We start from the raw sequence: 23,592 nt of genomic DNA on the forward strand, positions 1-23,592 counted from the left end.
GTGGGCGCTGCGGAGGGAAGGACAAAGCCCATGCCCTACCCACCGCCGCCTTGCAGCTGGCCTTTCCGCCGGGCATCCTGGCGGCATGCCGGGTCGCGAACCCTGCCCCGGCCGCGTTTCCCGTGGGCAGCGGAGGAGGCGGCGGTGGCGGCGTTGCCGCTGCCCCGCGCGGGCGGCCCCGCCCCCTCATGAATATTCTGCGCGCGGGGCGGGGCGGGCTATGCTAATCGCAGCTGCTGATCGCTGACGCGCCATCACACCACGCGCCGCCGCGGCCGCCGATTGGCCGGGGGCGACCTGGTCCCATTGACAACAAACCGCGGGGGGCGCGCGCGCCGGGGCCGCGGGGGCGGGGCCGCGGGCCGGCCCAAGATGGCGCGGGGTCGGCGGCGCCCGCCGGCAGCGGCAGCGGCGTCCGCTTGAGCGCCCGGGTCGGCGGCGGGCCCTGCGTGATGGAGGGCGGCGAGCTGGCCGCCGAGAGCATGGAGACCCTGACCGAGCTGGGCGACGAGCTCACCCTGGGCGACATCGACGGTGGGCGCCGCGGGAAGGAGCGGGGTGGTAGGGTGGAGGCGGCGCGCGTGGGCTCCTCACGCGTGGTGGGGGGAGCGCTCGGGTCTCCCCGCGCAGGCCCGCGGCTGCTGGGGTAGGAGGCGTGGGTGGGTGGTCCTTGGATCGTGATTCTGGAGTGTTCCCCGAGTGCGGGGTGGGAGCGCAGGGTGGGCGCGCTTCCCACGCGGTACGGGCTTCCACGGGCGCGGGGGGGGAGCGGGGATCCCCAGTCCCGGCTGCGTGCAGGCGGGGGACGGAGCGCGTCCCTCCGCGCAGCGCTTGCCTAGCGAGCGGCCACGCGTGTCTCCCCTGCTAGGGGAGCGCTTCTGAGCGACTTTCGTGGGGCTGCCCCACGCCTGGAGTCGAGGCCGTAGCCGCAGGAAGGCGGTGGGGATGTGGGGGTCCGAGCCGCCGAGCCCACCCTCCCACTGGTGGCCGGCCTGGGACGGGGTCGGGGAAAGTGATGACCGTGTCCCCCTGCTCCTGCCGCAGACTCGCGGGGCAAACCACACTGCCCACGTTTCCTTCGCGTTCCCTCGTGGCTCCCTTAAAAGTAGGTGCTGAACGATGGCTGAAGCTGTGCCGCCACTAGTGCCCGTGGGAGGCCGAGCCTCTAAGCCATCCTGCATCGAAACAGCTCTAATTGCTTAAATTTCCCGTTTTCCGTGTCATCCTAAAACTTTACTGCATCGCTGGCACAGCTGAGATCTGTGAGAAAACCCCTGTTTTCCACCGAAGTGCAGCAAAATGAAGCGCCTGCGTGTGACGCCTATTTTATGTATATTTTTGGCGACACGAAGCAGCTCCTGAAAACCCCATTTAAAATGACGTTTCTCGGTGTGGTCCGTGCTGTAGGCTGGTGGAGATGAGTTCCTGCCTTAGGTCACTGCTCTGCAGGCTGTAATCCCAAAAAGAGCTCAGTTTTGGGGGTGTCCAAAATATCCTTGTTTAGCAGCTGGGAGATAAAATTATACCAGTACTTTTAGATTTCTAATTGACACTGATTTGCCATGTAGCTTGGGGCCAAATTTATACTCCTTTTTTTTCTTTTGTCATAACAGAAGAATGTACCCTGTGAGAGTGCATTGGGCTTAGTTATTGCTCATAAAGTTTGATAGTGCCCATTGAAGGTGCTGTTCTCTGTTGTTTAAGCACCACGTAATGAGTTCTCAGGTTCCACACGGAAACTGAGACGAATTGATGAACCCGGCGATGGCTCCAAACTGAGGTGTGCCCTGGGAGGTGTGATTCAGAGCGATGAGTAACTTAGGAAAACGAGCTTCACTTTCCTCTCCAGCTCCAGGGGTGGATTTTCCTGGAGAAGGCAGGGGGAAGATGTATGACAATCCTGCTTTTTTTTGTGCTCCAGCATGGATTAATCTCAGGGTTTGAAATTTTGCAAGGACTTTCATTTGGTTTTTAAGTCGTCTCATGGGTGTTCCTCTCCCAATCAGACTGAGGGGCTCCTCATTACCTGTTGCGTGGATTTTGATTTTTTGTGGGGGATGTTCTCAGGGATGTCAGTGCTCACTGGGTTCATACTTCCAGACAGGGCACAAGGCTGGCCAGGGGGCTCCAGTGCTGAGCCCAAAGGCTCTGCCTCCTGCCCTGGCACAAGCTCCTCCACCAGCCATGGGCATCTTCCTGCTGGCAAGGCGCTGCTGGGAAACATCGGAGCATGAGGTTTGAGTCAGTTGGAGGCCAAAGCACATCAGGGTTCAGGACAGAGAGGTTGTTTCTGCTGAGGCTGGGCTGTTCACTGCTTTGTGTTTCTCAGAGCATCTCCAGGAGTGTGAGGAAGAGCAGCCTCTGTGCTGGAGAGCTGAGCCACCACCTGGGAGAGGCAGCTGAAGCCCAGCCCTTGCCTTTCTGCCAGGTATTGGGATGATGAAAGCAACAGAAGCCCTTGGTGGGCTCAGTTTTGGTTTTGTAATACCTTGTTGACGTTTTTTTAGCCTTGGGTTGGGCCGGGATTTTTTTTCTGCCGTAATGTCACTCTGCTTTAGGGCCTGAGACCTCTCCAGCACAGAGGGTGCAGGTGCTCTGGTGACACTGGGTTTATCACTGATGGCTGGTCCTCCAGAAGCACCTGAGGTTTCTCACAGTGAGTGTAGACACTCTGATTTCTGGGTAGGTGAAGGTGTTTTAAAAGGCAGAGATTTATATTTTGGGTGTTGGCTGTTTCTTTTGCTTTTAATTTTTTGTGTGTTGTTATTAGGAAAGCTCTTGGGCCCTTAAAAAAAGGTGGGTTTGATCCCCTGGTAGTCTTAATTCTTCAAAATTAAACTTTAGACTTGTTGCATTTAGTCAGAGTTAAGTCTGTCTTAAAGATGTGATTTAACTTGTGAGAGCAGGAGTAGTTTTTTTTATATTAAACCTACTGCACTGAACACAACATTCTTTAAAACACGCTTGAAATTTTGTTCTTATGCTGGAATTTACTCTTCCAGAGCAAATCTCATCTGATTTATGTTTATTCTCTACTTGCAGTTGTTCTGTCTGATAATGAAATAGCAATGCTATCAAACAAAGAGTTTGGGAAATAGTTTGGATTATTAATTTTATCGTGTTCAGGGTTATTTGGGATGGTCTTAGGTGCAGTCAGTTGGAATGTGGAGAGCTGTTTAATACCCATCTAGATGTTAATCTTGAAACAACCCTCCTTGCTCTGCTAGTGTTTTGTGAAAGCCAACTAAGGCAATGCATTAAAATAAAAATCTTTCATTCCTCTAGTGAAAAGTGGAGACAAGGGTTTGGTCCAGCTGATCCCCAAGGGTGGCTGCTGCCTCATGCTGGGGGAACTGTGTGTCTCCACTTAGTGTCAGGTTATGAACAGATCAGGAGGTGGATGAACATCTCCTCCCAGGCTTCTCCCTCCAATAGACTCTAGTTCTTGAGAGCAGTGGTCACAGCCAGTGTTTAAATGTGTGTCAGGGTGTGGAGGGATTGCTGTTGGAAGGGAAGAGTAGTAGTATCACAGAAATATGTTGAAATGTGTGTTGAGGGAGCAAGAGGCTTGGAGGAGGATTCATCCCTTTGCTCTGTTTCAGACAAAGGAGTGTCAGACAAATTAATTGGATAATGTGTGGGTGGCATTTCAGAGAGCTGAGCAAATTAATAGCCCTCTTATTTCTGGGACATAATCCATGGAAACTTCTTGTCAAAAGTTCACTGCTTCAAACCTGCTTCATAAATGACAGCAGCAACATCCTTTGGGGTTTGTGAATGAGAAAGGTCCTAGTGTAAGGAGCCCTTTGCCATATTTTTTCCTATAAATCAGAAATCTATTTTTTGCTTCCTAAACCCATATTTATTATTTTGTTATAAGTTCTCTTAGGTTTGTGGGTCCCTTCTTTTCCTATTTCCAGAAAAAAATAAATAGCACTTTCAGAAAACCATGGAAGAGCCAGTGCAGCATGGGCAGATCCTGGGGCGGGGAAGAATGTCTGACTCCTCACGCCACTGCCTGTACACAGATCAGGGGAAGTATTCAGGTGTCTTAAGGTGCCTAATTGGATTACATTGGATTAGATTGAAGGAAGAGGAAGCTCTTCTTAGGAGCAATGATCTCTTGGTTGTGAAATGTTCCCCTCTTGGGAGAAGGCCTATAGTGTTGCAGTAGGAGCCACTTGATGTGGGCTGATAAAATCCTGGGGAAGGTGGGATGGAGAGAACCTGTTGTGCAGTGACTGCAGGCAGAAAACCAGCAGAAAAAGTTATTCTGATGTTTTAAACACATGCATAGATTTCTTCTGGTACAGTTTTATAAAGTGGTGTTTCCTTCTGTGGTTTTTCCCCAAAATTTGTTATGCTTGTAAGTAAAAAAAAGCTAAGATGAATTCTTATCTTGTCTCTTCATTTTCCAGATACTCAGTGGGACACAGTACAGATAGGGGGCTTGAAAGCTCCCAAAAGTTGGATGGGAGAATGGTTAGTACTGGAATTGGGGAGGTGCTTAGTTTCTTCCTTCTGCAGGGGTTAGACTGAAGGAGTGATGGAGCAAGACTCTAATACTTTAGGTATATATTGGAGATTGCTTTAAGTTCTAGTCTGTGCTTGGATCTTGTTGCCTGGAAAAGTGTAGGAGGGTCTTACTTTTTGCCCTGAACAGCAGCCGCAGTGCTGTGCTGCTGGCCACCTCTTGGTCTCGCTCTGGAGGTGTTGAACTGGTGTGATGTGTTCTCTGAAGGTTTTGAAGGACCCAGCGCTCCCTTCTGTGCACACATGCCATAATTCCAGTCCTGATGTAAGTGGCGGGTGTCAAAGTATGCAGGCGATGAAATAGTGTTGAAGTAATTTTCTTCTGTTTTACAGAGATGCTGCAGTTTGTCAGTAACCAGGCAGGAGACTTTCCAGATCTGTTCTCGGATCCCTTGTGCAGCACCTTCCAGGGTGGCAGCGGCAGTGGCAGCAGCAGTGGGACCCTGGAGCCGCAGTTGCAGCGGCCCTACAGCCAGGTGCAGCTCCAGACCTTCCCGCCACCCCCTGCATCTCCCCAGCTCCAGAGCCTGCCGGTCAAAGCAGCGCAGACGACGCCTCCAGCCCCTCCACGCTCGGCCCCTGTCCTGCAGCCGCGGCCCTCACTGCAGCCTCAGCTCCAGCAGCAGGCCGTCATGATCACGCCGACGTTCAGCTCTGCTCCCCAGACCAGGATTATCCAGCAGCCGGTCATCTACCAGAACGCGGCCACAAGTTTCCAAGGTAGTGCTTGCGCTGCTCAGGCTACAGGTGTGCCTGGTGCACTCGAGATTTCAGGGTGCTCAGGCTGTGGATGTGCCTGGTGCACTTCCAGTAAGTGGCATCAGTGTTCAAACTCCAAGTGCATCCTCAGCCATGACAGGCTGGTGATCCTTTTCTTGTGATGCTGCGTGTGGGGTGTCCCTTCTCCTACCTGCCTGGATTTGGAGTTGGGGAGCATGAGAAATTGTTGTAAATGAGATCTTTAGTGGTTTTGTGTGACCTTTTACCATAATTGTTGTCTTGCTCTTCTCCTCTGGCCTGGCCTTCTGCCCTATGGCTCTTGGGAGGCTTGAGAAAAGTATGTCTTGAAAGATTGTTGTTGGCAACCCTGTTCTCCCACTGATGGGTGCACTGGGTGGATCCAGTCTGTCCGACATGGCAGTCTGGAATGAAGGCACATTTCATCTACTGAACTCTGGAGCTCAGTACTTGCACTGAGCAGAGACACCTGTAGGGATATTTAGTGGTGATGGGATCTTCCTTTGTGAATGCTGAATGACTTGATCCTCTTTAGTAGGTGTTGATTCTTTACGTGACAGACAGGATCCTATGGTCTACCAAGACCAGGGGGAGTGGGAAAATGCAGGTTGGATGTCCTGCATAATGCCACTGAAATAGTGAGTCCTGTTCTATCAGACTAAAGGGTTTTGGCTTTATTTTCTCTTAGCTGATCCTCTGTTCTTCCTGGAAAGCTGCTATTCTAAGTGCAGTGTCCTCTTGCAGAAGGCACCAAAGCAGCTGGAAGGTTCCCAACATGTGGGATGTGTTAGATGAGTGCCGCCTACTAAGAAGCTCTGGGAAGGAGTGATGCATTTCCGGGCTCCAGGAGGGAGACCTGCATCTCTCGACCATTTCTGACATCTCTTCTGCTCTTCAGTTCTCCAGCCTCAAGTCCAGAGCCTGGTGACATCCTCCCAAGTTCAGCCGGTTACGATCCAGCAGCAGGTGCAGACCGTGCAGGCCCAGCGAGTGCTGACGCAGGCCGCCAACGGCACCATCCAGACCTTAACGCCAGCCACGGTCCAGACTGTTGCTGCACCACAGGTCCAGCAAGTTCCCGTAAGTAAAAGTGCGGAATGATGCAGGGATCCAGCAGAACAAGAAAGTGCTTTCGTGGGTCTGGTCTCCTGACTTGCCAGGGGAGAAGTGGTGAAGCTGTAGGGCAGGTGATCCTGGCTAGGATTGCTTTTGCACGAACATTTTCAAACCTGAGAGGTATTTCTAGCCAGCCTGTGTCCCAGAAGCATTTTACTTCATGCAGGTCATGTGTGGGAGTCCCTGTTGTGAGATGTGATGTGACTTCTGAGCAATGCTCAGCAACCGTTTTCACCGAAATGGTAACTAAATGTAGTCTAAAATAATTTTTTTAACTTGGTACTACCAAACCCAGTTGGAAACTTTACTACAACAGGCTCTCTTTGACTTTTGCCTACATTTTTGCAAGTCCATCACCTCTATCACATCTTACAAGGACTGGTTGATACTGGAATGTGTTCTTCCAATTCTTCTGTCATGTTTTTTTTAATATTTTTACTGTTACAGTACCATGTGATTTTTTTTCCCCACTCTTGTGCATCTTTGTATTAAATAAAAACATTTGTCTATGAGACTCAGTATGACAGAATTGCTGTGGTTCAGTTGTACTATGCCGTCTCTGGTGTTCTCAGAGGGCCAACAAGGTATTGGAAAGAAATAAGAGCAAAATAACTTACAGTGGATTTTGGTCTGCTTGATGTTAAAGGTACAGATCTTTTCAGTGAAATTTCAGGGAGAAGCTACCATGGGTGTTTGCCAAAGCAGACTGTCCTAGCTGTGTTAGACTGAACACTCAGACAATTAATGTAGAGGTGTTAATTATAGGTGTAATTGGAGAGGAGAAAGCAGCTTTTCCATCAGCTCTTTTGTGTTTTTACCTACTTGTTTACTTCCGGTGACTGATTTGAAAACCACTGTCATGGTGGCTCCTCTGCTCCACTCCCTCCAGTGCTGTTCAAACTGTCTCCTGCTTGGAGTTTGCATTTGGGCCAATGGAAAGCATTCAGGTGATGCAGGGTGCAAGTGAAAGGAATACTCACCCTGCTCTTTTGCCATCCACTGAGTTGTAAAGCTATTACAACTCTGTCAGTGCTTACCTCTGGCTCCTGAGATCATCAGGGAAATATGTGCCTGCTCTCCTCTTCACCTGTAACTCCTTTCAACCTAGGTTCTCGTCCAACCTCAGATCATAAAAACGGATTCCCTGGTCTTGACAACCCTGAAAACAGATGGCAATCCTGTTATGGCTGCAGTACAGAACCCAGCGCTGACAGCACTCACTGCTCCCATTCAGACCACAGCTCTGCAGGTACCCTATGGATGTCCTTCTATCCCTCTCCTCACTGATGTCCTCTCCTATTGGTGCAAGGAAGAGATTTGAGCTTTAGTATTCTGCAGCAGTGCAGACAAGAAGGGATTTTGAGGGCTGTTCTACACACATCCAGGGTGAATAATACTCCATTTCTGTCAAGGCTAAACACACAGATTGTACTGTTTGGCAGCCTCCCATGGCCAGTAAGCAAAGACCAAGGGCACATTTCTGTTTACCTTTTTCTGGTATTACAAGGAGAGGAATATGACCTAAAAACTCAGTCCAGTTTTTAACTTGAAACTGAAAGCTAACTGACTCAGAGTAGCTGTGGAACTTCCTTTTGCCCCTACTAGACTACTATTGTGTCTAATAGTAGTATATTGAATGTGACAACTGGTTAAGCTGCTTTTTGGATGGCATTTGCAGTGAGGATTTGTTATAATCATTGGAGGTGGCAGTTGTGCTTCATGGCCTCCACTTCTAATCAACTCTTAGAAACTTATGCCCCCAAAGAAACATTTATTATGATATTGTATGTTCTGAACAGATATCTCTGTACACATATTTACTTGGGGAGATAAATTTGCAAGTGTGGACCTAAATTTTGACTTCTTTTGCAATAGCATGGTATGCTTCTTAGATGCTTATTAGCAGCCAGGCTAAAATCTTCAATTAACCTGCTTGCTTTTAGATGAGGTTTTCACACAACTTGAGGCTTAAGAGATTGTGTCTACCTGAGGCATGTTTGAACACATTGAAATTTGGTGGATATTAGCCAAGGAAAGGTATAAGACTTAAATTCACTTATTTGTCAAGTTCCATCTTGAAGTGAAACTAAATTAATTTCTGGTATCCCAGTTAGAAGGCTATTTCAGAGTGAAAATTGTTCCTGTAATTGCTCATAGCTAGTTGCTCTAGGCTAGTTATTATTATGTTTGTCTTTTGACTGAAATAACTCTTACTCTCCATAGCTACTTGCTTCCCTGATCCTTGGTGTACTTCAGAGAACACAGGTGCCTTTCTAAATCCTGCTTTGCTGGATTAAGCAGTCTAAATTTTCTTTCACTATAAGTGTCCTAGGAGCCCCTCTGTGCGACTGTTCTGATGGGATTCATCATATTTTATCTCTGAGTACATACTGCTTTAGTTTGCTGTAGATGGTCTGTCCTACATCTAGATGTCCAAGTTTGAGCTTTTTGCACTGCTGTATATCACTCATTAGTCTTAGTTCCTCATATTAAGGCATTTTTATAGCTTATGTATTTTTTTTCTTCATTTAATCAATTTCAAATCAACTGCATTCCTCAAGCCAAAGGTTGTTTTTTCATAGTTGGATCCTTTCTAGCATTGTCATACTAGTTGGAAGTAGTGTGGGCTGTTGCTGTTTTGATGACTATTTGTCCAAAGAAAAGGTGGATTTGGACACTTGGAGTGTAAGGATTGTAGGAACAAGGAGGAGCCTCAGTCCCTTTCTCTATTTAAGTGGATGAACAGAGCGTAGTGTTGGCAGAAGTGTTGATGTGCTTGGAGAACAAGAGATGTTCTTATTCCACAGTGACCAGTGTGGGAGCCAGAGTGACAGATTTTCCTGTGTTGCTGTGCCAATGCTTGTGCCAGCTAAGAAAGATGGAAGGAATTTGGCATCTCGCATCTTTCCTGAGCTGTACCAACTTTTCCTGATTCTTTTATTTATGCCTTTTTCTTTTTGCCATCATAAACCTTATCTAAATTGGCTGATAGCTCTTGATACTTGTTACGTGTGGTCTTTGTAGACCCTCGTTGGGAGCAATGGGACCATTTTGACCACTATGCCTGTGATGGTGGGACAAGAAAAGGTGCCTATCAAACAAGTTCCTGGGGGTGTCAAGCAACCTGAACCACCTAAAGAAGGAGAGAGGAGAACAACTCATAACATCATTGAAAAGCGCTACCGGTCATCCATAAATGACAAAATCATTGAGCTGAAGGACCTTGTCATGGGGACAGATGCCAAGGTAAAGATGGGGAATAAATGCAAACGGGGTGCCATAAATACTTTGTTTTCAGGTGCTCATTGCGCTACCAAATGAAACATTTGGGTACACGTAGCTGTTAGTAGCATGCACATGTGTATTGGGGTAAGACTGGTGAGAATCACTTGTGCTTGATATTCGTATTCAGGAAGGGTCATCTGTAAAATATTACTTTTACTATGCTAGTGGTACTGCTTCTTGAAAATAAGCTATGCCTTATGCATTCATTCTTACATTAGGTCTAACTTAAAATAGGCTCTCTAGGTAGAATATCCAAGTGGATGTTTTCATAACTCTGCCAAACCAGATCTTGCTTCAATTAAGTTTCCTTTTCCATGGGACTGCAGTAAGGATGAGGGTTTACAGAGCTTACCAATTTATTTCCTTTAGCTATTGAGCTGTAAAAACTCTTGCATGCTCAAATATTGGAAGCTTTCTTGCACCACATATTCAGTCTTTGTTCCTACTCGCTTTACCTCATGCTGGTGGAGCAGGCAGTAGTATTCTTGATACCTTCTGTGGCTGCTGCACAAATAAGTGCACTAGTGAAGTCACCTCCTATTGCTGGAAGTGGAAGCTTACTTTTTGAAAACATGGGTAATGTGCAGTGGCTTCATAGTACTTTTGGCTTATGTTTGGAAGATAAACTTGCCCACTGCTGCTGGAAGCAAGGATTTGCATGGAGATGGCCAGGCAAATGAGGCAAGGAGGGAACTACTTATCTCAGAATTAAGTGGTGATCAGACAGCAGCTTGTTCTATCCCAGAACTGATCCACTTCATTTACAAACTATGGTACTTTCAAAGGACTATTTCTGGCTGAAACTTAGGTGTGAACTCCGTTGTAATTTGGATGTTAATCTGTTTCCATTGTACTGTTTTTATAAGGTCTTTGAGAGGCCTCAGTCCTTGTGATCTTTGTCTGATACCTTGCCCACAGAGCATGCCCTGCTATTGGTTCCTTTGCAGCTGCTGAGAGGTCCTTTATACCCTTTTCTGTCACCATGTGATACAAAGAGTTGTGGTATTCCTAAGAACAGGGCTCACCCTTTGATACTCTTAATATAAACCACTTTTTGTACATTTTAATTCCTTACAGATGCACAAGTCTGGAGTCCTGAGAAAAGCCATTGACTACATTAAATACCTGCAGCAGGCTAACCATAAGCTGAGGCAGGAGAACATGGTTCTGAAGCTGGCTAACCAAAAAAACAGTAAGTTGTGGAGGCTCTGCAGCAGAGGGGAGGCAGTCAGCATGAATGTAGGATGTATCTTGCCATTTCTTATCCTTGACAGAGGTTCTGTCAACAGTGACCAGTCTTACTCCAATGACAGAGCCAATCTGAGAGCTACTGTCAGGAGTCAGGGTGGAGAAAGACATACATAATGCACATAATGCACTCTGATTTTTGCAGAGCTGTTGAAGGGCATTGACCTGAGCAGTCTGGTTGACAATGATGTGGATCTGAAGATAGATGACTTCAACCAGAACGTGCTGCTGATGTCTCCTCCAGCTTCTGATTCAGGATCCCAGGCTGGCTTCTCCCCCTATTCCATTGATTCAGAGCCAGGAAGCCCGCTCCTTGATGATGCAAAGGTATTTGTGACTTTAATTGCCAAATTCAAGGTATCTCCTTCAGAATATGTAAGAGCCAGAATTTAAATTCTTAGTCTCAAGAGTGGAACCAGCAGACATCTGGCAAGCAGGTCTGGAGGGCTTAGAGAGCCTTTGTAAGGATGAGGAAGGTGCATGTGTGTGTCTTACCTTTCTTTAAATTATTGAGACTATTTCCTGAGCTGTATTACCTGAGCCGTACCTTAGCTGCTGAAAGAACTGTGCTTATCCTTCAGCCCCTGTACAGTCTCTGTGGACTTACAGTGCATGTTCATGACCCAGGGAGCCAATGGCTTTCCAGGATATGTATGTCCAGGGAGTAAAGCAGGAGAACTTGGAAATGGATGATGACATCAGTTGTGGTTAATGAGACCATAAGTAATCAGAGTAACAAAAAGCTGTTAGCTGTCTTTGGCTTACGGGTTTGTTTTGTGGATATCACAGAAGTGGGTATTGTGGGAGATCCTCAAAAGAATAAGGGCAGCAAAGGTTAATCCTAGCCTAACCCAGGAATACAGTTAACACCTGAAATGACTGGACACAGAAGGAAGTTGAAGGCATTCAAATATTTCAGCCTTATCTTACTAAGCTAGGAAAAGCTTTACTGGAGTTCTTGCTCATCTAGAGCTCAAAAGCAAATTTATACATGTTCTGTTTCTCCTTCTTCCCTACCCCTTTCTTGGCATAAACATTTTTTGTGCTCCAGAATGGTAAGCATTGGGTTTTTTCTCCTTTTTCTCTCCATTCCTATTCCCCTGAAGGTTAAAGATGAGCCCGACTCTCCTCCTGTGGCACTTGGTATGGTGGATCGCTCTCGAATACTCCTCTGTGCTCTCACATTCCTTTGCCTCTCCTTCAATCCACTGACATCCCTCCTGGACGCTCGAGGAACCCCTGAGTCTGACAGCCTGGTGCGCCATGGCTCTGGCAGGAACGTGCTGACAATTGAGTCAGGTAAAGAACTAGGATGGTTTGGGCCATGGAAGGTGTCCAGCCTTACGTGGTCTCCCTAAAAGCCACCTGCAGCTGCGACGGCTGCCGGTCACGAGGTGGACGCTCGGTGTGGTTCAGTAGGATGGGTTTGTGTGTTCAGGGAGTTGTATGACCTTTGTTTAGTGGGTGGGGAGGGGCAGTAATGCAGGGCAGGGCGTGGAAGGAGAGCCAGCTTGGACATGGCTCCAGTTCACATCCAGTGTTCTTCTTGCATAAAACCAGCCATGGCTCAGAGTGCTGAGGTTGAGGCAGCACTGATTTGTAGCCCAGCAGCCTGGGCTTTTGGCGTAGACCCTTGAAAAGTAGTTCAGGATAAGGGGCGTCCTCCTGTCTTTGCCAAACTTTGAGGCATGTTCACACTTTGTATTTGTTTTTAAGGTAACTGATTTTTGTGACTTAATAATAAAGTATTACTACACCATTGCTATGGAGTCTTGCAACTGGCTTGTTGATACACTCATTCCATAAAATTCATAGTTAAAAATAGAGCTTAGGAGAGGGTGGGGGATGCTGTAGGCATGCAGTTGTTTCCCTGACTGGTAAATATGGTTCCTCAGTGTTGCTTTGTAAATTTAACTAAGATCAGAAAATGATACTGGAGTATTGAGTACCTGTGGGTGTGTTTTACAGAAAAATCAGAAGACAACTCCTGGAAAATGAAGTGCTGATTCATTTTTTTTATACATCAGTCTTGTAAAAATAATCATTTAGTTGGGAATGTTGAAGGTTGAGTTTGGATGAAGAGGTGTTGGTATATGTGTTCCTGATTGAACTGCAGTCTTTGCAAAAGCTGATTAAACATGTGGCATGCATAGCCAGACATCCTTCGGGGTCTGTGCTCATCATGTTGCCAAGCTTTTGGTGTCCAGGTTAAAATTTAACTTTCCCTTTTGGGATGTCCATTGTAGATGCAGCTGGTTGGTTCGGTTGGATGATGCCCACCCTAATCCTGTGGCTTGTGAATGGAGTGATTGTACTGAGCGTGTTCATAAAGCTCCTTGTGCATGGAGAGCCGGTGACCCGGCTGCACTCGAGGTCCTCGGTCACCTTCTGGAGGCACCGCAAGCAAGCGGACCTGGATTTGGCACGGGTAAAGTTGACTTGGCGTTTTGCATCAAATGCATCTTTTAGGTGGGATTGTGGGTAAATGTTTCCCAATGAGGCAGTGGCTTGGCACTTGCAAGAGCATGGTATTCCTTGAGTGGGTCATCCTGTCTGATTTCAGAGAAGCTGTTGCCAGCAGATTGTTCTGAGCAGATTGCTGTCCTCCTCAGCCTAAGTTAGTGAGGCATGGAAGCAGTGGAAGAGGCTCCTAACTTCTGTCCTTGTTCCTAGCTACTGCATCTTGTATCAATTTTTGGCAGCAACATCTTGGGTTTTGTCCAGAATCTGGCCTCTGCTCTGTCTGTCCGTCTGCTGTCCTCTAGCCTCTTGGAAGTCCTCTTTATTGCTGAGGAAGCATTTGGCTTTTGATATGGGGACCCTGAAATTTCCATGGTGTTTGACAAGGCAGGGAGCTCTTTTCACTTAGTGCTGCTGTATCTCACAGGCAGTGCAGGATCAGAACCACGTGTGGAAAGTATGTGTAGGGCCAGATTTCAAGCCAGTGTAAACTGCTGTTATGTTTTCAGTTTCTGTGTTGACGTCCCGCTGCCAAAGATCTTGTCCAGACTTTCAAGTGAGTTCATCTTCTCAGTGCCAAGAAGGTCCCAAAGTGTGTCTGATAGTGATTTTTGTTGCTGAACCTTTCATTGTGTTATTTGCAGGGTGATTTTGCTGCAGCTGCGTCAAACCTGCAGACTTGCCTGTCGGTACTCGGACGAGCACTGCCAGCTTCCCGCCTGGACTTGGCCTGCAGCCTGTCCTGGAACGTGATCCGCTACAGCCTGCAGAAGCTGGTGCTGGTGCGGTGGTTGCTGAAGAGGACTTCTCATCAGTGGCGGGCTAGGGAGGCCACTGCAGGATTCGAGGATGAGGCCAAGACCAGCGCTCGGGATGCGGCCCTAGCGTATCACAAGCTCCATCAGCTCCACATAACAGGTGGGAGCAGAGGTGGCAGATCTGCTGTCTGGTTTTCCCAAATGAGGAGACTCGGAGCTGACCCTGGAACATACAGGGAGAGCACTACAGCCTCTCTCCTCTGGGAGGGCTGTGTTAGAAATTAGCCTGACAAATTCTGGGACCACGTATTAAAACACAACAGGTTCATGTAATAAAAGAACTCTGTAAGAGCAGCTGAAACAACTGCAGTGTAAGATTCTCATGTCAACAGGTTTTCGTTGTTTCTTTAGGAAAGAAGCCCTGCAAATTATGGTAGTATTTAGTAGCTGGTACTACTGATTAAAAATTAACACTTTTCCTTCTCCTCCTGGTACAGGTAAACTTCCCTCCAGCTCGGCTTACTCGGGCTTGCACATGGCATTATGTGCTGTGAATCTGGCCGAGTGTGCAGAAGAAAAAATCCCACCCAGCACAATGGCAGAAATCCACCTGACAGCTGCAGTTGGCTTGAAAACCCGCTGTGGAGGCAAGCTTGGCTTCCTAGCGGTGAGTTGTCTTATCTTCCCCGATCACACCCTGAAGCAGAGATCTAGGAAAGCCTGGAAGCTGGCACTGCTGTATCTTGGAGAGGGCATCTGCTAGCACTACAATTATAATATGACCTGCAATTATGATACGAGCTGTAATCATGATACGACCTTTGTCCTTGGTGGTGCTGCTCTTTCCCTAGATACTGTTCTCAATCTTGTCCTCTCCTTTCACCAGAGCTACTTTCTAAGTCAGGCTCAAAGCCTGTGCAGCTCAGAGCGAAGTGCCATTCCTGACTCGTTGCGTTGGCTGTGCCACCCCCTGGGACAGAAGTTTTTTGTGGAGCGAAGCTGGACAGTGAAGTCTGCTGCGAAGGAGAGCCTGTACTGCACGCAAAGGAATCCTGGTGAGATGTGTGTGGCATCCCAGCACTTTGAGCCTGGCAGTCTCTCCAGTCTTGTCTGGGACAAAAGTGGGTGTCATGTCTGAGAGCTTGTTCTTTTCTGCCCAACCTGCTTGTGGTTCTGATGGGTGAGAGGGCATGAGGAGCTGAGGTGTCTCCTCAGCCTGCAGAGTCTGGCTTGCCTCCCTTTGTATCCTGCGCTGTGTCATACTGCTCATCGCTTTATCTGCTCGAACACAGCCCAGAGGTGGCCCTGAGTGTCTGGGGAGTGACTTTGGGGTGACTAAGGTTTATCCTCTGCAGAGCAGTGTCCTCACTGTTTTGCTGAGAGGCTGAAGTGCCAGAGGGATCTTTGGCCAAAGGCTGCAGCTTTATAAGTGGATTAAAGGGATGAAAAAGACCTAAAAACTTAGTCTTTATAAATCATTTCATTAGTTCCTCAAGATTTTCCCTCTACTATTCTTCCTCATGCTCTTTCCTGCATTTTAATTCTTCTTTCTGGGTGTCTTGGGAGGATATGCAAGTTAAATGGTTTTGTTTATCCTTCTCCTCTAGCGGATCCCATTGCACAAGTCCATCAGGCATTCTGTGAGAACCTGCTAGAGCGAGCGGTGGATTCACTCGTGAAGCCTCAGACTAGGAAAGAGGTAGCGGGACAAGAGGAGGAGGAGTCGTGGTGAGTATGTGTGTCCCACTGGGCACTGCTGGCCACAGCAGCAGACTCTGAGGCAGAGCTTGTAACCACTGACTGAGTGCTGTGGGGCAAACTGAGTGGTTAGTCCTTGTTAAAGGCTTGGAATGGCAATGTTAGTCTGACCACCACAGTTTATTAGCAGAGCAAGCTCTGCCTCTTTGTATTAAAACCTCTTAAGTCAAAGGTGAACCTGGGTGTGGTGGGGATTTCTGGTGTTAGCTGGGGTAATACTGGTTGATTCCTCAACTGAATGGAAGGCACTTTTGCTGCTGAGATAAAATTTAATGTTCAGGAGCACTAAAATTAGCATGCACCTACCTCTGCTGTAGACTGGGACGTATGTCCAGGGCTTTCAGAGTGTGAAGGTCTGGCATGTCAGAGAGTGAACCCAGCAGCTTGCTGCTTTGTGCATGAGTGTTCTTCTGACTGCAGTGGAACGTTTACCGGCAGTAAAGAATCAAACAGACATGTGGCAAGAGGAGGAAAGATGATGTTGCATGAAATTGTCATTGTCTCTAAGCTCTTCGACCAAATGAAAGGGGAAAATAGGTGGAAAACAGTAGCTTTTTGTACTGAACCATGTCCAGCTTTCTCCTGGACTCCACAGGAAGCAGAACCCCAGCCTTTGCTAGTAATTCAGCACTGTTTCTAGCTGATCTCCAGATTTTCTGGTGCCAGGCAAATGTTACATACATATATGGTAAGCTCTATAAGGATCCTGTCTGCAGAAAGTGTAGGTAAAAGCCTCAGATGGGAAGATAACCCAGTTTCCCTACCTGTGTAAGGAAAATACTGTACCCTTAGCTTTGGTTTTTTTTCTAATCTCATGTCTGTTTCCTAGCAGAGAAGGAGCAGCAGTTTGGTTTAATTGCCTGTGATCAGATGCTGCTGTTGATGAGAGAAGGTAGCAGGATTTAAATAAGGGAGGTGGATTGTCACTATACTAGTGGGAGTCCTGTCTCCTCATGGGAAGGACTAGCTTTAGTAAAATAGCAAACTTTTTTGTCCCCTTCTAGGGGTGGGAGCTCAAGATCTTCATCTGTAGCATGTCCCAGTAAATTAGGTCATTGCTGCATATGCTATTTTCTCTGACCAGTGCTGTGAACGTGCTATCACTTCCATTCATACGTATTTGCATATATGCAAATAATCAGAGAAGTGTAGTTCAGCCTCTTTTGGAGGCAGTGATTGAAAAGGAGCCTGTAAACAACTTGTAACATATGTCTGTGTTTGAGGTGAGACTTGAGGTTAAATCTAGTTCTGTGCTGGTGGTCATGAAAAGGGAGATGTGAGGCTGCTCCTTTTGGAGCATCGCTCTGCACTTTACTCTTGGGGTGGTTTCTTCAGTCCAGCAGTGTTGTGTTACTTGAAGAGCTTGAACTCTCTGTGGTCTTAATGGGTCAGCACTGTTTAAAGATGACTTGTGAACGAGTAGTGCCTTGGTGTCTTCTGTTTGACAGCATAGCAAAGGTCTGCCTTGCTTCTTGTTTCAGTGAATTCTCAGGTGCCATGGAGTACCTGAAATTGCTCAACTCATTCTTGGACTCGATGGGAAGTGGAGCCCCACCTTTCGCCAGCAATTCTCTACTCAAGTCTGCCCTGGGTAAGTCTGGCAGACCTGAAGCTCTTTCAGCCACAGGATCTACTGCCAATACAAATTCCCGCTCCCTACCACCTCTCAAACTCCAGTCAAGGATAAATCCAGTCCTTGGAGTGAGGCCTGATTGCATGCCAGTGTGGTACCACCGCTCAGACTGGAAAAGAGTGATTAAGGAGGCTTGTAAATTTGGCTCTGTGTTGTAATGCTGAGTGCCCAGCTGGGATTGCTGCTATTTGTATTGTTGGGCAACATTTTATTTCCAATCTGAACCCTGTGCCCTCACCTGAGAGCTTGCTCCTGGCAATGCAAAGCAAGAGGAAGGGTGGAGCATATAAACAAACATAGCAGCATTACAGTTGAAGTACAGGAAGGGTTTTTTTCCACTTAATTACCTATTGAACTGGGTGGCCCCCACTTTCACAGTAGCTGTCAGATATATTCCTCAATCTCCAGAGACCTGCAGCCTCTGCACTGGGAGTATATGGGGAGCTGCTTGTTTTGGTCCCTTGGTGTATATCTGGTGGGACAACAAGGGCTGCAGAATCCCTCTGAGCCATGGGCTCATCTGGGCTGGGTTGGTAGCAGGCTGCTGGACTATTTGTCTTGCTCGGTGTTGGTACAGACAGCACCTGGCAGCTCACTGGGATGCTGGTGGAGCTTTAGACACAGGCTAACTGTGCTGTACCTAAAATGTATAGAGCAAACATAAAAGGAAAACTAAATAATTATTTTTTTTAAAGAGAAGTCTGCATTTAGGTCAATATTGTCATGGAATTGAAAGGCAGGTTAGAGTACCAGAGCATAAGTCTTTTGGCCCTAAGTAGGCTTTGGGAAGTTTTTGAGGGGATGTTAAATAATGAAGGAAATTATATAGGGAACCTGATGGACTGTCTTGATGGTGATTAGTGCCAATCACGAGTGTATGTATGAGTGGAGTTGTTATTTTGGGGGGGTGAGTGGAGATCATGGACAGGAAGGAAGTCAACAGTTTCTAGACAAGTTGGTAGGGTAAGTTCTCATTGACAAGATACAAATACGCCATCCAGAACTCTGCTTGCAGTCAGATGTAGGGTGTTTGCATGCTGCCAAGTTCCTTTGTGTTCTTGCAGCACATTTCAGCGTTCACATGGATGGCTGAGTTCCCGTGGGATCAGTTTGGGCTCATTAGCATCAATCCCAGCAGAAGGCGCTGGCAAGGGCCCGCGATACCTGTCCTCTTCTCCCAGTGTGAGGGAGCCGGGTGTGCTCTCCTGGGCTGCAGCTGATGGTTCTGTTTTGCAGGTCCCGACGTGGTGTGCCGGTGGTGGTCAGCAGCCGTGGCTATGGCAATTGCTTGGCTCAGAGGGGATGATGCAGCTGTGAGGTCACATTTTGCAGAAGTGGAGCGCATGCCAAAATCCTTGGAGATGTCCGAGTGCGTAGGCCTCATACGCTTTTCAACCTCCTGCTCCTTCTAAACAGGGGTGACTCCTTCCCCTAATGCTGTCCTGTAGGGTCACACCTACCTGTGCTCTGGAGCTGCATGTCTCTTGTGCTCTGCTAGTGCCAGTGTGCTCAGCAGTTCATGTGTAGGTCAAGGCTTGCAGACTGATAGTAAAGCTGTGGACTGGAAGTCACGGTCGTACTTGCTTCTTTTGGGATGTCTTTTGGCTTTGTTCTAATTGCACAGTCTCCCACATTCCAAAATCAAGCAAAACTCACATGGTGATGGAAAGGATGGTGTCACTATCTCTGTTCTTTTGCACTAAAGAATCTTTGCCAGCTTCCTCTCATTCCTCTGTGCAGTCTGTGTAGGTGAGGAACAATTGCTGTCTTTTTTCTGTCTAAGGAATGATGGTATCTCTTGAAGGTGGGAGAGTGAAAGCTGATATTGTGGCAGCATGACATGGTATTGCTTGAAAGCAGCCTGCTTTCTGTTTCAGGAATGCCCTGGTGAAAGCCACCTTCTACATGTGTAAAGCCATGCAGGCCTCTCTGTCTGGGAAGGCAGATGGACAGCAGAGCTCCCTGGGTCACTGTGAGAGGGCCAGCAGTCACTTGTGGAACAGCCTCAACATGAGCAGTGGCACATCCAGCACTGTCCTCAACAATGTAAGCATTATAAGCCCAGGATAACACGTGGTCTGTCTCGGTTGTAAGGTTGGTCTTGCTGCAGGTGTGTCACTTCCCTGTTGTAGCTGCATTCTCCATTCACTCTGTGTGTCATGGGGGTAGAGGGGAGACTTCTTCCCTATCCTGCAAAGGGCATTGCCATTGTTCTGTTTCTTCTGTATGAGGGAGCAGAGCCACAAGTATGGTGTCATCTCCCCAGGCACAGTCTCAGCTCTCACTCCTCTTGTGCCAGTAGCTGTCACCCCTTCCTGGTGCTTTGACCAGTTTGAATTTGGTCCTGCATAGATGGAAAGTATCCATCTCTCTCCTCCAGGTCAAGTTGGTGATACCTGTAAAACAGGACGTCACTAAGTTGAGCCTGCTCTGTTTCAGGCCACTCTCATGAGTGTTTGAATCCTCTGACACAGAAGTGTGACTATGCTGTGCTACTCCTGAGTTTGTGTGGGGCTTGTTTCTCTTCTTTCCAGGATTACATAAAGCTGGAGCTTCCCTCCATGGCATATGGGACGTGGTTCTGGTCCCTTTCGTCGTTGCTGGGTGGCAGCTGTAGTGCATTGTAGTTGCATTGCATGTTGTGGCAGTGACTGTGCAATGTTTCTGCAGTGCAGTACAGAGGCACTCTCTGTTCAGCAGCACAGGCAGAGAGCCCTCCCAGAGCCGGGAGCGGTGCTAGGGGGCAGCAGTAGATGGGGAAAAGGGGTTTGGCAGCTGCTGTCGGCTGTGCCAAGACTGCCTCTTTTTTCTATGCAGGTAGCAAGGCTGTCTTTGCTGTTTTCCACTAGTTAGCGTCACCGTTTGGGCAGGAAAGCCTTTGCAGAAGGCTGTGTGTCCGTGGGATCAGTTTGAATTTGTTAGCATTGATCCCAGTGAAAGGTGCTGGCAAGGGCATGTAACATTGATGCAATGTGCCCTTGGCACATATTTTCTTGACCTCTTGGTTGAGAGATGCCACTTGGGCGAAACGCAAAGGCCTGCTCCCTTCAGTGCATTGTGGGGGGTGACACAGCGGGGAGGGCAGGGGAGCCCCCAGGTAGGCAGGAGGTGCTGTGGCTGCCTTCCCAAGGGCCGTGCCAGCAGCCATGGAGCTCATTCCGTGCCCAATGCTGTGTGTTACTAAGCGTGTGTGCCTGGGCACCTTGGCTCTTGCAGATGATCCAGCTGCTGGCCTGTGACTTGCTGCTCTCCCTCCGCACCAGCCTGTGGCAGAAGCAGGCGAACGCCAGTCAGGCGCTGGGTGAGACCTACCACGCCTCGGCCCCCGAGCTGACGGGCTTCCAGCGCGACCTCGGCAGCCTGCGCAAGCTGGCCCACAGCTTCAGACCCGCCTACCGCAAGGTGATGGCTCACCTCCCTGGCCCAATCCACCTCCAGCTTACCTATAGCCCTTCCTGGGGGTTATGGGAAGCTGCTGCCCTTGGAAATATAGGGTGTATGTAGGCTTGAGTGGTTTGGACACTTGGGGTGGGATGGTCTTCCACTACTGGCTTCCATACTTTCTGTTGCTGGGTGATGAGGGAGGCTCCTGTGGGAGTTCAGTGCGTGTGGGAAAGTATCCACTTTAGCTTTTGCATAGAAAACCATCAGCACATCTGTATTGCCAAATACCATGGCATCCTGTCTATGAAGGTGGCTTCAGACTGGGTCTGTTCCTCTGGGGAGTGTGGAAGAAAGCTTCTGCAGCCGTGCTGGCTCTGCTGATTAGCTGGAGGGTCAGAAGCCTTCTGCATCTGTAGATCCCTGGGTGCTTTTTTGGACATTTTCCCCCTTCTGTTCAGTTATCTAGTTATAAGCCTCTGTAGAGGAAGTATAGTCTAATACTTGGACATGAGAGTTGTCCTGGTATTGTCCTAGGTTGAGAATCCTGTCTGGACCACAGCGCCAAAGTTTGTTCTCCAGTTTTCCTACCTTGTTTCCTGCTCTCAATCCTCCCCCTTTCCAGGCCACTCACAGTTAGGTGTCAATTTTTTTTTTCCCCTCCTCATGGTTGCCCTGACCTGCAAATTCTCCAGAGACAGGTGGAGAGATGAGGGAGGAGTGTGAAAATGGGGTCTCTGTTTTTGTCAAGGTGTCAGTGCTCCGCTCTTGAAATGTGGTGGCTGAGGGATGACAGAAGTTCAGCCGCAGCGTCGTCCCTGTGCCAGCCCACCTCTCATCTTCCATCCTGCCTTCCCTTCCAGGTCTTCCTCCACGAGGCCACAGTGCGCCTGATGGCGGGTGCCAGCCCTACCCGCACCCACCAGCTGCTGGAGCACAGCTTGAGGCGGCGCACGCCCCAGAGCAGCAAACAGGGTCAGTCCTGGGGCCCAGGCCTGTGGGGCTGGGAGGGGGCAGCCCTTGGGCAAGGTGTGGGGGCATAGATACAACCTGCAGTGTCTTCTGCTGTGTCAGGATATTGAGCTGCCATCAGCCTTTGGCTCAAACAATGCTTCTGCCATGTTCTCTACAAGCCAGCTAAGGTGGGCTGCCAGCCCTGGGCTGGAGGTGTCGGCGAATAGGCTGGAAAACATCTTCCTTCATGAAACTACACGTGCACAAAACTTGGCAGTCTGGGGTTTGGAGCAGTCAGTGCAAAGGCAGGAGCTGGGAATTCTAAAGGGAAGAGCCAAAAGATGAATGATGTAAGGGAATTGGCAAATGTGCATGCCAATGTTGGGATGAGCCCTAGGAAGTGAACTGAAAGGAAGTGTCTCTGTAGAAGACAGGACTGACAGTTCCTACCTGACTCTAGCTCAGTGCTCTCTGCTAGCCTAAAGGCCTTCAGGGTGCCCCCCTGCTCTTTGCTCAGCCAGGGGATACCAGCCAGAGAAGCCTGTGCTCGGTGGTGGCAGTTGAGGGCCCGTGTGGTGGGATTTTCTCATGCAGGTGGTAGCTCTGTTTTGAGTTTCTCTCTTTCCTCTTTGCCCATAGGTGAACTGGACACACTGCCGGGCCAAAGGGAGCGAGCCACAGCCATCCTGTTGGCCTGTCGCCATCTCCCCCTGTCCTTCCTGTCCTCGCCGGGCCAGCGAGCGGTGCTGCTGGCCGAGGCCGCCCGCACCCTGGAGAAAGTGGGGGACAAGCGCTCCTGCAACGACTGCCAGCAGATGATCGTCAAGCTCAGTGGGGGCACGGCCATCGCTGCCTCCTAACACTGGCATGGGGTCCCTTTGTGCAAAGACAGCCTGGTTGAGCGTCAGCCTGGACTTCCCTTCTGGAGCTTAGAAAAAGTGCTAGGTTAGGGCTGTGCTGGTGGGATCATGATGGGGTGGGAGGGGGAGGGAGGGGTTTGGGTTTGATTTTTTTCTAAACTTGCCCCAGGTTTAGCTTTACTAGCCTCCTTGGTTGTTCTCAGGCACTGCAGCAGGAATCTGTCTAATTGTGGTTTTTGTCACTATGCCTGGGGCTGTTGAGAAGTGCTGCCCTGACACTAATCACCTGTCCCTGCTTGGGAGAAAAGCCCACAAGCCCACGGCACAGAGAAGTGGCGCATCCCGTGTCTGTCCTCAGGGGTATTTTGTTCCCTTTCCAAGCACCTCTGCAGAAAGAAATCTCTGGGGAGGGCAGAGGATCTGTTCAAGCCTTGTCCCATGGGGCTGCTGGGGCCTGTTCCCAAAAGAAAGGGGAAGGCACCAGCTTTCCTTGAGTTGTGTGTCAGGAAACTGAAGCCCCCTAGACCCAACTTACCTAGGTGCTCTGGGAGTATCGCTTGGGGCCAGTACTGCCCAGAAAATTTCTCTACAGTTTTTATACAGGTTTTTTTATAGGAGTGTTTGTGGCTTTACAAAAACATGGGGAACAATGCAGCAGATTTCCCTTCCCTTCTGCTTCATGCGTCTTTTCCTGTGATAGCTGCCTCCAGTTTTCAGCAGGGGGTGGGTTTGTAGCAGCCTGCAACAAGCAGAGCCTGATAGAAGACCTTGGCATCCTGGGTCATCTGGTGCTGGGTGGCAGCAGAGGTGGACATGCTGTGCCCTGCACTTGGCATGAAGGGTGAATGCTTCTCTGGTGCCTTTTTGT

At 48.7% G+C, this 23,592-nt stretch overlaps 1 protein-coding gene across 2 annotated transcripts; it reads left to right on the forward strand.

The window, feature by feature from the left end:
* Positions 1 to 372: 372 nt before the first annotated feature.
* On the forward strand, positions 373 to 22,724 carry SREBF2 (sterol regulatory element binding transcription factor 2; the record flags this gene model as incomplete). Of its 2 annotated transcripts, XM_082280839.1 has the most annotated exons (20): positions 448 to 534; positions 4,419 to 4,482; positions 4,867 to 5,253; positions 6,170 to 6,351; positions 7,496 to 7,636; positions 9,412 to 9,633; positions 10,750 to 10,864; positions 11,066 to 11,247; positions 12,027 to 12,219; positions 13,167 to 13,348; positions 14,025 to 14,298; positions 14,636 to 14,805; positions 15,025 to 15,193; positions 15,746 to 15,866; positions 17,378 to 17,487; positions 18,766 to 18,898; positions 19,407 to 19,575; positions 20,746 to 20,931; positions 21,774 to 21,885; positions 22,504 to 22,724. In XM_082280839.1, exons 3-20 carry the CDS (start codon positions 4,869 to 4,871, stop codon positions 22,722 to 22,724), a joined length of 3,267 nt encoding a protein of 1,088 aa, XP_082136965.1. In that variant the 5' UTR covers positions 448 to 534; positions 4,419 to 4,482; positions 4,867 to 4,868. The 2 variants fall into 2 exon arrangements, with proteins under 2 accessions (XP_082136964.1, XP_082136965.1); XM_082280838.1 differs by lacking the exon at positions 4,419 to 4,482 and having other exon boundaries at positions 373 to 534.
* Between the last annotated feature and the right edge of the window lie 868 nt (positions 22,725 to 23,592).

The sequence above is a fragment of the Coloeus monedula genome, assembly GCF_965178545.1.
Source record: "Coloeus monedula genome assembly, chromosome: 4".
Classification (NCBI taxonomy): domain Eukaryota; kingdom Metazoa; phylum Chordata; class Aves; order Passeriformes; family Corvidae; genus Coloeus; species Coloeus monedula.